At 47.1% G+C, this 12,434-nt stretch overlaps 1 protein-coding gene across 9 annotated transcripts in view; it reads left to right on the forward strand.

The window, feature by feature from the left end:
• PIP5K1C (phosphatidylinositol-4-phosphate 5-kinase type 1 gamma) overlaps positions 1-12,434 on the forward strand; it is a 74,820-nt gene continuing 62,386 nt past the window's right edge. For 5 of the 9 annotated variants that reach the window (XM_073324539.1, XM_073324541.1, XM_073324538.1 and 2 more), the window contains exon 1: positions 3-265. In XM_073324539.1, coding sequence (XP_073180640.1) covers positions 172-265 — 94 coding nt within the window. In that variant the 5' untranslated portion in view covers positions 3-171. Of the gene's footprint in view, positions 266-12,434 lie in introns of all 9 variants that reach the window. The other 4 variants (XM_073324536.1, XM_073324533.1, XM_073324532.1 and 1 more) reach the window with 3 other exon arrangements.

The following is a 12,434-nucleotide window of genomic DNA, read 5'->3' on the forward strand; positions in this document are numbered from 1 at the left end:
CCGCCGGGGCCCGTAGGGCGCCTCTAGCCGCCGCGCTCCTGGCTCTATGGTCCGCGCGGCCCGGCGCGCTCCCCGCTCTCCTCCGCGTCCGCGTCCGCCTCGCTGCTGCCGTCGGCCGGGGCCGGAGCCGGGGCCGGGGGCGCTGCCGGGGCCTGCCCGCTCTGGGCGGCCATGGAGCTGGAGGTGCCGGACGGTGCGGAGAGCGCGGCCGAGGCCGGAGCCGTCAGCCCGGAGGCTGGATGGGGGGGGCCGGACTCGGCAGGAGGTGAACGGGCGGCGGATGCCGCGGGGTGGGGGGCTGAGACTCTCCCCACGGGGGCGCCCGGCGGGGACCCGTCCGGGCTGAGCGCCTCCCCCCTCCCCCCCCCCCGCACTGCCCCGGGGGGCGCCCGTCCGGGCTGAGCGCCCCTCCCCTCCCCCCCCCCCCCGCACTGCCCCGGGGGGCGCCCGTCCGGGCTGAGCGCCTCCCCCCTCCCCCCTCCCCCCCCCCCCGCACTGCCCCGGGGGGCGCCCGTCCGGGCTGAGCGCCCCGCCCCTCCCCCCCCCCCCCGCACTGCCCCGGGGGGCGCCCGTCCGGGCTGAGCGCCCCGCCCCTCCCCCCCCCCCCCCGCACTGCCCCGGGGGGCGCCCGTCCGGGCTGAGCGCCCCTCCCCTCCCCCCCCCCCGCACTGCCCCGGGGGGCGCCCGTCCGGGCTGAGCGCCCCTCCCCTCCCCCCCCCCCCCGCACTGCCCCGGGGGGCGCCCGTCCGGGCTGAGCGCCCCTCCCCTCCCCCCCCCCCCCCGCACTGCCCCGGGGGGCGCCCGTCCGGGCTGAGCGCCCCTCCCCTCCCCCCCCCCCGCACTGCCCCGGGGGGCGCCCGTCCGGGCTGAGCGCCCCTCCCCTCCCCCCCCCCCGCACTGCCCCGGGGGGCGCCCGTCCGGGCTGAGCGCCCCCCCTACCCCAATAATGTTTCCTGGGCAAAATCCCTCCATGCATCGAGAGGAGGGATCGCTCAGTGGTTTGAGCATTGGCCTGCTAAACTCTGGGTTGTGAGTTCAATCCTTGAGGGGGCCATTTAGGGATATGGGGCAAAAATTGGGGACTGGCCCTGCTTTGAGCAGGGGGTTGGACTAGCTGACCTCCTGAGGTCCCTTCGAACTCTGATATTCTATGACTCTCTCCTGTGGGGGCCCCCTTCTAAGAAGCGAGCCTGGGGCTGCTCCGCTCTGCAGGGTGGCACTGCCCTGAGCCTGCCCTGCTGCTCACTCTTCAGGAGTCGGGAAGGGGGCAGCTTGGGGTGGGGAGCCCCTGGAGCTGGGCGCTCTGGGTGGTGAGGAAGACCCTGCAGCTCGGGCGGGGAGGGGCATTAAAAGTAATGTACTAATGGCAGGGGCAATCTGGGCTGCCCGTGGGGCGGGAATAGTGCAGTGCAGCAGCTTGTGGAATGAGAGAGGTGGGAGCCCCATTGCTTAGCAGTAGGACATCAGGGGATGGTGCCTCGTCTACACAGGACTGAGCCTTGGCGAATAGGGCACAGTCTTTCGTTACTGAGATGAGCTAGATGGTACTGAATAGGCTTTCTCTGTCATCTCTCTTGAAAGGAGAGTGCTGGAATATCAGCAACATGCAGGGTCTTAGGGAAAAATTACCCTTCTTCTCCCAACCAAATACTAGGAGGCGACATCTGAGCAGACAAGAAGCCTATTGCTGCCTGGGTTTGTTGGCTTTTCTTAGCCCTCCTGTCCCTGTAATATCTGAGTAGCCTCACAGGCATTTTTGACGTTATCCTTGCAACATCCCTGCACGGTAGGGGAATGGTAAACCACATTTTATAGACACTAGGGCTTTTAAATGACTTGCCCAGGGATCACACACCAAGTCTGGGTTTTAGTCCTGTGCACCAACCACAACTTTCTCTGGAAAGTGCGCATCCATTTGGCTCTGTTCCTTTGATAAACTACAATGTTATGTTCATATTCATTCCCATAGAGAATGGGATGGGAGGGGTCTCCTCTCTTGCATCCCTGGTCTTCATTGCTTTCATAGAATCCTAGGAGATGAGGGTTGGAAGAGACCTCAGGAGGTCATCTAGTCCAATCCCCTGCTTACTCAAGCTCTTCCTCTGACCTCCCCCCTGTAGCCCGTATAAGTTGTGAGAACCTTTTCCAGTCACAGGAAAATATTTCTGTCAAGTTATCAGTTCATCTTTTCCAAAGCAAGATCAGAAAGCTCTGCTTTCTCAAGGCTGCTTGAAAGTGATTATAAGGCTGGAAACAAGCTCCTGAGGAGGCCTGGCTATTACTGATAATATTAAATGAATTTGGGAGTCTCAAACTGACAAAATCAGAAACACATTGCTGGGCAAATCCCTGTGCATCTGTTCTTGCTCGCTGACTTACAGTTCATTATAACTTTACAATTTTTAGGTTCAGTTTTGCATATGACCATGGTGCAACTATTCCAGGTTCTTAAGCGGACAACAACTCCCATTGTGGGTCCCTTTCAGAGAGATGCTGAGTATCTCTGGCTCTGAACACTGAATTTATTCATAGTATTTAACAGAACCAGCTAAATTTTGATGTAACAACACAATGATCTGATTTCTTTTGGGTTTTTAGAGGCAGTAGAACTTAAATAATCTACTACAGAAATTGGTGGAGATGCCATCTAATGGGGTTGGCAGTGTTTAATAAGCCAAATGTTGTAAAAGGTGGTCGTAGCCACACTTCTAGAGACTCCCAGCCGGGCCATGCACTTTCTGCTTCAGTTGATCAGTACTGCTAGGATAATGGAGGGAACAACTGCATGTGGCTTGCTGCAAGAGAGATCTAAAAAAGTAAATCAGAGATTTTTCTAGGCTTCCTTTTCTGGAGCACAGTGTGAGGCTTAGAATCATAGAATATCAGGGTTGGAAGGGACCCCAGAAGGTCATCTAGTCCAACCCCCTGCTCAAAGCAGGACCAATTCCCAGTTAAATCATCCCAGCCAGGGCTTTGTCAAGCCTGACCTTAAAAACCTCTAAGGAAGGAGATTCTACCACCTCCCTAGGTAACGCATTCCAGTGTTTCAGCACCCTCTTAGTGAAAAAGTTTTTCCTAATATCCAATCTAAACCTCCCCCACTGCAACTTGAGACCATTACTCCTTGTTCTGTCATCTGCTACCATTGAGAACAGTCTAGAGCCATCCTCTTTGGAACCCCCTTTCAGGTAGTTGAAAGCAGCTATCAAATCCCCCCCTCATTCTTCTCTTCTGCAGGCTAAACAATCCCAGCTCCCTCAGCCTCTCCTCATAAGTCATGTGTTCCAGTCCCCTAATCATTTTTGTTGCCCTTCGCTGGACTCTCTCCAATTTATCCACATCCTTCTTGAAGTGTGGGGCCCAAAACTGGACACAGTACTCCAGATGAGGCCTCACCAATGTGAGGCTTGTTTAGCAAGATGCGATACAGGCAGCAGGCTTTACGGCTTTTGATGCTGAGTAGAAAAAAGAAAACGCTTTGTCACAAAGCAACAAAAATCTCACTTGCTCTTTTGATTTTTTTTTAAATCTTTTTAATTTCCTAAGAGTGTCGGAGGACAGCAGAATATTATTGTGATGCTTAGGACACAGCAAGGAGTCTGTGGAAGCTATGGCTCAGCTGCTGACTTAAAACAAAACAATGAGTGGATAATTTTTTTCCTTCTCCAAAAAAAGCACACTGGCTGACCTAAAGCTGTAGGAGATCTAGTCTCATTTGACTAGCACCAGGCAGATACAGGGCAAAGAATAATGTTGTCAATGTTTTCATTTGAAAAACTGCTTACTCGGTACTTACATAGCTTTTTCCAAGTGTGCCACATGACTAGATATAGACAGGTCCCTGCCCTGAAGTGCTGACTGTTAAAATAGGTAACCGGGAATGGGGGTAGATGGGCAGCACACAGAAACGTTTTAAAAACATTGTCAAAAGAAAGTTTGACCTAAGCCTGACTGCATGCATTCTTCTGTGAAATATTCCCAAATACATGGTTATGGCACGCTGTCACCATAAGGACTCCACTGAAATCCTGTGAGGGCAGGGCACTGAGTGAAGTAGCGGGGTGCGTATGTGTTTTGAGAACTCGCATTCCTATGAATGGGAACGCTGTTCCTTTGCTTCCAGGCATATTTTGGGATGGATACCTCCCAGATAGAACTTCTCCTTGTCTCACCCTCTGTTTCTCCACTAGCAGTTTTCCTACGTTTCCCACCATTGTAGCTGCTGTACACAAATGCTGATTGATGTGATGGTTAAAGCTTTGGAAACTCACTGCACCAGCACCCGTTGCTGCTACATTAATGGAAAATTGCTGGTATAGACAAAAGCCACTTTGCAGTTGGATTGGGTGAGAGCTGTGCTTCCTTATTAAATGAACTTGACAGAGTTAATTAACAGCCTTGTCCAGGTCAGTAAAGGCCTCCAGAATGCATGGGGAGAAATGGCATGATATGAACTTCAAGGAAAGAGAGGACTCAGTATGCACAGGGACGTAACTAGAAGTCATGGGATGGAAGCAAGAGGAAATTTGGGCTGAATATCAGAAACATTTTTCTGGCAATCAGATGGATTAAATTGTGGAGGGATCTCCCAAGGGGAATTTTGGAAGTTTCATGATGTCCCGTGGGGAAAAAATCACACTTGACATTGGCAAGCAGGAAGTGCTCATTCATGAGCACAAGGGTCTCATTCATCAACTTCTGCAGAGTCTGATCTTTCTTCCTCTACTCCTCCCCCCACACACCTGGTTTTAGCCATTGTGGGGGGAGGGATAGCTCAGTGGTTTGAGCATTGGCCTGCTAAACCCAGGGTTGTGAGTTCAATCCTTGAGGGGGCCATTTAGGGGTCTGGGGCAAACATTGGGGACTGGTCCTGCTTTGAGCAGGGGGTTGGACTAGATGACCTCCTGAGGTCCCTTCCAACTCTGATATTCTATGATTCAAAGAACAGTTTTGAAAATTGAATCACATGTAAACTGATGCGGTACCATTTTCCTGAGTCTGCAGACAGTCTAGCCTAAACAGCTGCATGCAGTTTTACCAAGCAGCACTTGAGGACTTCACTCAGTTTTGCTGTGAGCGGCAGTGAAAGTGATGAAAATCCCATTATCTTCACATGGCAGGTCTTCGGGGAAGCTCTGATAAGCAGCAGTAGTGGCAGGCCCCAGAGTTACTCAGAATGGAGTACCTGTCCCTAGAGCATGGTTGGGAAGAGTGAATAGCAATGACCTCATCCTTCTCTCCTCCCTCTATTAGCAGCATCCAGGAAGCTCTGAGGGAATGAGAAGAGTCCAAAAACTCCTTGTAGGGAGTGGGGCTCAAATTATTGGAGACCCCAACTACATAATGGCGTTACAAAGATGGTGCCCCCAAGCAGGGTCCAAAGGCAACATACTTGTAGGAATTGCAGCAGTTTAGGGAGGTGAGGCCTGGATTTCTCTCACCCCACGCCATCTTTCTGATCTCTCTATCTAGTTGGTGTTTGGTCAGTTTTTCAAGTCTTGCCCCATCACTTGTGACTCTTAAAAGCTAGACTGGGCAAAATACTAGAATCCTCCAGTGTCTAGAGGGTGAGCCCTCTATTTGTCAGGAGATGGGCTAGATGATCTAATAGCCGGATTCCATTATCTGGCTCAGTACAGTGTTTCTCACTGTCTGCTTTCTCCTCCCTGGAAACAAAGGGGGAGTGCAGGGTGGAGTCTGTTCACTCTTAGGTGTTCACCCTCTTAGCCTCCGTGGACACTGGCATTATAGCTTCAGTCAATCTTGACATGTTGGTGTTAGGGGTGCTGGTTAGAACACTATTACAATGAAGTGTTTGCTCATTGGTGGAAAATCTCTTCCTCAGCCCAAAGATAAAATCATAAGTAACTTCACAAGGGATGTGGGAAATGGTTTTATCCAGTGAGCAGATTAAAAAGCTGAGATAAGAAGTCTACCTGCAGGCCAGAAACAGTTCAATCTTTCCCAGTGTGGTGAAAAAGGAAATTGGAGAGGTCGCTCTGGGAATGGAAAGATCTTATAAGCTTGAGGAAGAATCAGATATAAATATCATCCCACGTGTGATGAAGGTTCAAAGCATGGTGCTGTGGTGCATGCCCACTGCCCTTGGAAACGGTGCCAGTTAAGGTTATGGTGGCTAGTTAGAAGACCCCCACCCCCAGACCCATTGACATTTTATAGACCCTCTGCAATAGCTTCTCCCTAAGTCAGCCCAGTACATAGCCCATCTGTGGCAAATTAGAAGAAAGCCTTTGAACTAAAGTTATAACTGGTTTAGCAAACTAATTGCCCCTTTAAATGAGAATAGGCAGGAAGTGAACACGAAGGGCTGGAGGATTTCTAGTGGAGGTTGAGAGCTGAGGAAGGACCATAAGAACTAGAGACTTTCCAGCTTGGCACTGAGTATTCTAGCCACTCTTTTAAAATATTTTGGACTTGATTTTTTTTTTACTAACACTTCGGCTTAGCCAGCATTGATCTGTATGTAACAGCTAGTTGCATAATCCAGTACTACTACTTAGCATATGTGCAACATGCCTCAGGTGGCACGTGACCAGGATTCATTGCCAAATCTGGTCCGCAGGCTGGATCATTAGCTTCCCTGTCCTGCACTGGGTACCGACTGGCAGTGCGGCGTGAACACTGATTCATACCCCCCAATCCAGTACTGGTAGGACTGAGTGAATTGCTGCTGCTGCTGTATTCCATTCAGGGAGCTTTCTTATAGGTCTCTGAAGAAGTCTTCCTTAGAAAATGATCTGAGACTGTACAAGTAGTGTATAATTTGAGCCCAATGATTAAAGCAATTCACTCACATGATTTATGTGCTTCTGGCAAGAGCCCGTAATCTGATTAAAATGTGAATTTTCCCATATACAGATCTTGCAGTATAAAAACAAAGTCCAGCTTACAGTGCTAGCTCTCTTCATGAAGGCACCTTTCTGCTGAAACAAATTAAATCCAGAAATAGGTCTGACATGGTCATGTGATATTCTGACAAAGGTTTGGAGTACTGTGCTCATCAGGTGCTGCTTACATCTTTGTCACTTCTTATTCCCATCCATCTCTTTGGACTGCTGAGCATGTTCCTGCAGGCCAGAATTAATTTGCAGGAGCCTGGCGGGTGCCTTTCTTCTGGCAGTGGTGATGTTGCACCTTAGTATTTTCTAAGAGGCTTTTTTTCCAGCACATGATTAGTTCCCATCTCTGTGCATGTGGGAACAAAGAGTTGTTCAAGATGTAATAGACTTGAAAGTCACATTTGTCTGAAAAGATTGCCTCTACCCTAGTCTCGTGTAACTACTACAGAGATGGCTAAAACTGAGATTAGAGGGAAAACATTTTTCTGCCTGTCAGTGTCTATACTTGGTGCATAGTCAGTTTCACTCTGATCTGTTGACTTCTTGTCTTGAGCCTTCTCTTCCCCAGTATTTACCAGTAACACAGTAGCAGTTGGAGTTTAGCTCCAGGAGCTTGTCTCCTGTTTCTAGGATCCCCCCACTGAGGTGGGGAATAGCAGAAGCTAAGAATCACTTTCTTCAATCCCAAGACATCTTTATAGTGCTGGATTGCAATGGGAGCTTGGTGGGTCACAGAGTCCCCTTGTTCTCTAGACCCTTCTGATGCTAGGGAATATAAAATCTGGGTGCCAGGGAGCCCCCTTCTTTTTTACAGGCTGTGGAGCAGTGAGAGCTTGGGCAGGGACTGTGGGAGAAGTAGTACTTCAGTTTCCAGGTATTCTTTGCAGGTCCTGGAGAGGAGGTTAGAAGAGAGGCTTTGCCTTGCTACTCCTGCTGAAGATGCAAGTGCATGGAGGCAAGAGGAGGGGTGAGCCCAAATACGTTTGGACCTGTATAAATATCAGCAGAGCACCTGGAAATCCTATCTATATTTTTTCATAAAGGAATCTTTTAAAAAAGATTAAAGGGGACTCTATCAGAGTGTTATTTTTACTTAATTTTTAAAAGTCTAGGTGACTGTCCTTTAATTCGAATACATGGCTTTCCCATGAGATGCCGTGTCTTGTTCTGGTCTCCTGACAGCTGTGCAACCTGCATGAATACAACTGAGAGCAGAACTTGCTCCATTCTTAGCCACATTAATAAAGAGTTAGTCATGCACTCAATAGGCCCAAAGTATTGAGCTTGTTCAGTTTCATGTGCACAGAGCAGGATATGAAGTTGAACTGGTTTGATATATTCTAAAAGAGCTCTCGTTCTGTGGCTTGAGTTCCCAATAATAAATTTACATTAGGTACCTCTGCACTTTACTGTTCCTTAATCTAGTTGAAGAGACTTGTAGAAACAAAATATTTTCAGGTTTCAGAGTAGCAGCCGTGTTAGTCTTTATTCACAAAAAGAAAAGGAGGACTTGTGGCACCTTAGAGACTAACCCATTTATTTGAGCATAAGCTTTCGTGAGCTACAGCTCACTTAATCGGATGCATTCAGTGGAGAATACAGTGTGGAGATTTATATACATAGAGAACATGAAACAATGGGTGTTGGCATATATCCCACTGGTAGATGCACAGGTAAACAAGCCTCTGATAGTGTGGCTGATGTGATTAGGCCCTATGATGGTGTCCCCTGAATAGATATGTGGACACAGTTGGCAATGGGCTTTGTTGCAAGGATAGGTTCCTGGGTTAGTGGTTCTGTTGTGTGGTTGCTGGTGAGTATTTGCTTCAGGTTGGGGGGCTGATCGTAAGCAAGGACTGGCCTGTCTCCCAAGATCTGTGAGAGCGTTGGCATAGTGTGTCCTTTTTCTTCTGTAGAGAAGCAAAGTGCGTGTTGTAAATGGCTTGTCTAGTTTTTGTAAAGTCCAGCCACGAGGAAGTTTGTGTGGAAGGTTGGTTTTTTATGAGAGTATCCAGTTTTGAGAGCTCATTCTTAATCTTTCTCTGTTTGCTGTAGAGGATGTTGATCAGGTGGTTCCGCAGTTTCTTTGAGAGTGTGCCATCATGTGCTGGCAATGCCCCTCTGCCATGTCCATTGGTCAGACTGGACAGTCTCTACGTAAAAGAATAAATGGACACAAATCAGACGTCAGGAATTATAACATTCAAAAACCAGTTGGAGAACACTTCAATCTCTCTGGTCACTCGATTACAGACCTAAAAGTTGCAATTCTTCAACAAAAAAACTTCAAAAACAGACTCCAAGGAGAGACTGCTGAATTAGAATTAATTTGCAAACTGGATACAATTAACTTAGGCTTGACTAGAGACTGGGAGTGGATGGGTCATTACACAAAGTAAAACTATTTCCCCTTGTTTATTCCCCCCCAGCCTCCACCGTCCCTCAGTCATTCTTGTCAACTGCTAGAAATGGCCCACCTTGATTATCACTACAAAAGGTTTTTTCCCCCCCACTCTCCTGCTGGTAATAGCTCACCTTAAGTGATCCCTCTCGTTAGTGTGTATGGTAACACCCATTGTTTCATGTTCTCTATGTATATAAATCTCCCCACTGTATTTTCCACTGAATGCATCCGATGAAGTGAGCTGTAGCTCATGAAAGCTTATGCTCAAATTTGTTAGTCTCTAAGGTGCCACAAGTACTCCTGTGCTTCTTGAAAATATTTTCACTGTCTGTAAGTCTTTGGCAAAGCAAATTGCTTGCCCCGCAGATCCACCCTGCATTTACAGCATGTTGGTTGTGTACCTGCTTTGTACTCTTTCAGTACACGCATAAGCACCCACATGTTCTCTCTTGTGGCATGGAAGATTCCTTAATGCAGATCTGTGGCATGCCAAGCACCTTACTGCATGCAGCTTTACAATTCCACTATATTGGTACCTTTTATGATGGCAAAACATCAGTAACCCAATACAAAGATCAGTCAGTCAGTTAGTGATGTCCAACAAAAGGCTGCTTGATGCTGATATTAAATAACAAAAATCCAAAAAAGGAGGTGATGGAAAAGCCTGTAACTTGCTTGGTGGCCTGTGTGAAATGAGTTTAGCTTTAATCTATATCACAACTAGTGCTCCCAGCAGAGAGCCCAAAGATTGCACATCCAGAGATCAGGGTTGACACACACTAGTGGGAAAGGCTTTCCTGCTATGCCTGACCTATTGAGAAGTAGAGGGCTTTAGTCTGTAGAAGATATCAATCCAACACCTTTCACCAACGCTGAAATCCTGTGAATAGTCTAAGAGCCAATAGTGCTGTCTTGCCTTCCTTTAGGCAAATATTCTGCTCGTAGGGCTGTGTGGTGTGTGTTTGTGTTGGGTTTTTCCAGTGTTGTAGGTAGCGTAATTAACCTCAGAACTTCCTGGGAGACATTTCTAGTAATAAAGAAAAGGCCAAAACCGACCACAGTAGCTTTTCTCACTTTCTCTTTCTCACGCACATATTTAAACAAAATCTCTTCAACCTATAATTAGGTGTACAGTAGTTGTTTTCCGATGTGTTCTTGTGGCTTCTCCAGGTTACATGTGAGTTTCCTCACTGGCTTGTGGTGAATAACTAGACTGACTCTGTGTGTGTGGTGGGTAAATCTGGAGGATTCAACATATTCCCACCAATTTATGCTGTTCGGAACTGCCAGCGATGCTCAACCGGCCTCTTTCTGTCCTCTCTAGATTGCAGAGGCGACTGCACATCCCTGAGCAATTCTAGTTCGTAGTGAGCTATTTACTGTCACTAATTTTTTCCTACAATATTACCGAGTAAAACAAAATGCCACTGTCCTTCTGATTCTGTTATATCTAAATAAGTGAAGCCAGTGAGTGACTCTGTGATATAAATGGTGTTCTTAAATATTTACTGTAGAACAGGAAAGGGGAATGATTATTTTATAGTATTCAGACTGCACATGCAGTCAAATTTCATCTGTAGTAAACAGTGCTGACTAGAATTATCCCTCTGTACAGTTGCATGGCTTTTGGGGACCCAATGTCAATAAATGAAATATCACAGTGCACAGCCATCTGTATAGTGCTGAGAGTGCAAGTCACTTCGCAGACTATTCAGGATGGGGATGTGCTCTTCAGTCTTGTCTCTAATTTAGAATTAGCAGTATCTGCAATAGTAATATTAATCTGCCTTTTGCCATGAGACTATTGGCTTAAAAAATCTTCATATAAGAAATATTCATTTGGAAGTGGGTATATCTACCCGTTCATCTGTAAACACTACACAGAAAAGCAGGGATAAATATTGGCAAACCAACAGGTAGCTGTGTGCTTCCTTATTGCTTATGAACTTGTCTGTGCCCAAGCCAATCTTGTGACAAACACACTGCTTCTGAAATTATCTGTAAACAAGCTGAGCATGGGAACTTTTCAGACAACTTGAACACAGGGCAAACAACTTTTTCTTCCATTTTGTGGAAAACTATTCTAATCTTAAATTAGCAGGATGTCAGTTGACCACAAGATGAGAGCAGTGTCATCTTGTCTTCAGTGTCACTACATGGCTGATGATCACATGGTTGAGAAAAGCTTCAGTGGCACTAAAACTGTCAGTGTTGGACATAAAGTGAATATCCAGCCATGCCACCTTAAGGACCTAGGTAGTGATCAATCCAAGTGGTACTCAGTCTGCAAGAAGGCATGTCCCCTTGGGATTTTCTATGGTGATGATCTTGTCATCTTTCTGGTCTTTTAAGACCTAGCATGCACTTGGTACTGTATCTGTTATTTATAAAGCACTGGTAATGCACTTGTATTGTACTCAAAGCTGGGTAGCTCGAATACATCTTCCTCCTTTACTGTATAACCTTGTAAAAGTCTTCAGCAACATATGGAAAAGATTGTGTGCCTATTAATAAACCTTAAATCCAAACACTGATAACTAGACAGTCAGCCTTTGATGCTTTTACAATGGAAATTGCGTTAATTTGGATTTCACCAAAGCCATGTCTACACTATCAAAGCGACCCATTGTTATAAGGATTGTCTGCAATGAGTGCAGCTAAATCATCTTCAGCACCAGGTGAACTGCAATGAGTGGCTAACGCTTGTTGAGTCTACCGTACATTAGCGCACAAGTGTAGAGTGTGTGTGTGTGTGTGTAACTTTTGAGATAACAGCATTTAAAGGGGCATGGCCACTTGAAAGAAATCACGTTTGTCTGAAAATAGTGTGCGCGCGATAGTTATAGGTATAATTTACAATGGGTACAACTGAAAGATTAGGTTTTGGCAACACTTTGTATTGTCAGTTTCACTGTTTCCTTAGCATGAAGGCAGACTGACTATGCAGGAAGGACCCTTCTATGCAGAGCCGGTAGCACCGTCTATAGTTGAAGTTGCCAGCACTTTCCCTGATAAGTTGCTCCCTATTGTTGCTTATATAATTTTTCCAAACGCTCAACTATTCGGGCTGAAACTTTTCATTGCCTGCTCTGCCTCAGGTTGATTATTTCTTTAAGTTTCAGCAACTTAACTTCAGCTGATCAGCTGCTTGAGGATGAGGTTAAGGGAAA

This window comes from Lepidochelys kempii, chromosome 25 (genome assembly GCF_965140265.1).
Source record: "Lepidochelys kempii isolate rLepKem1 chromosome 25, rLepKem1.hap2, whole genome shotgun sequence".
NCBI lineage: Eukaryota > Metazoa > Chordata > Testudines > Cheloniidae > Lepidochelys > Lepidochelys kempii.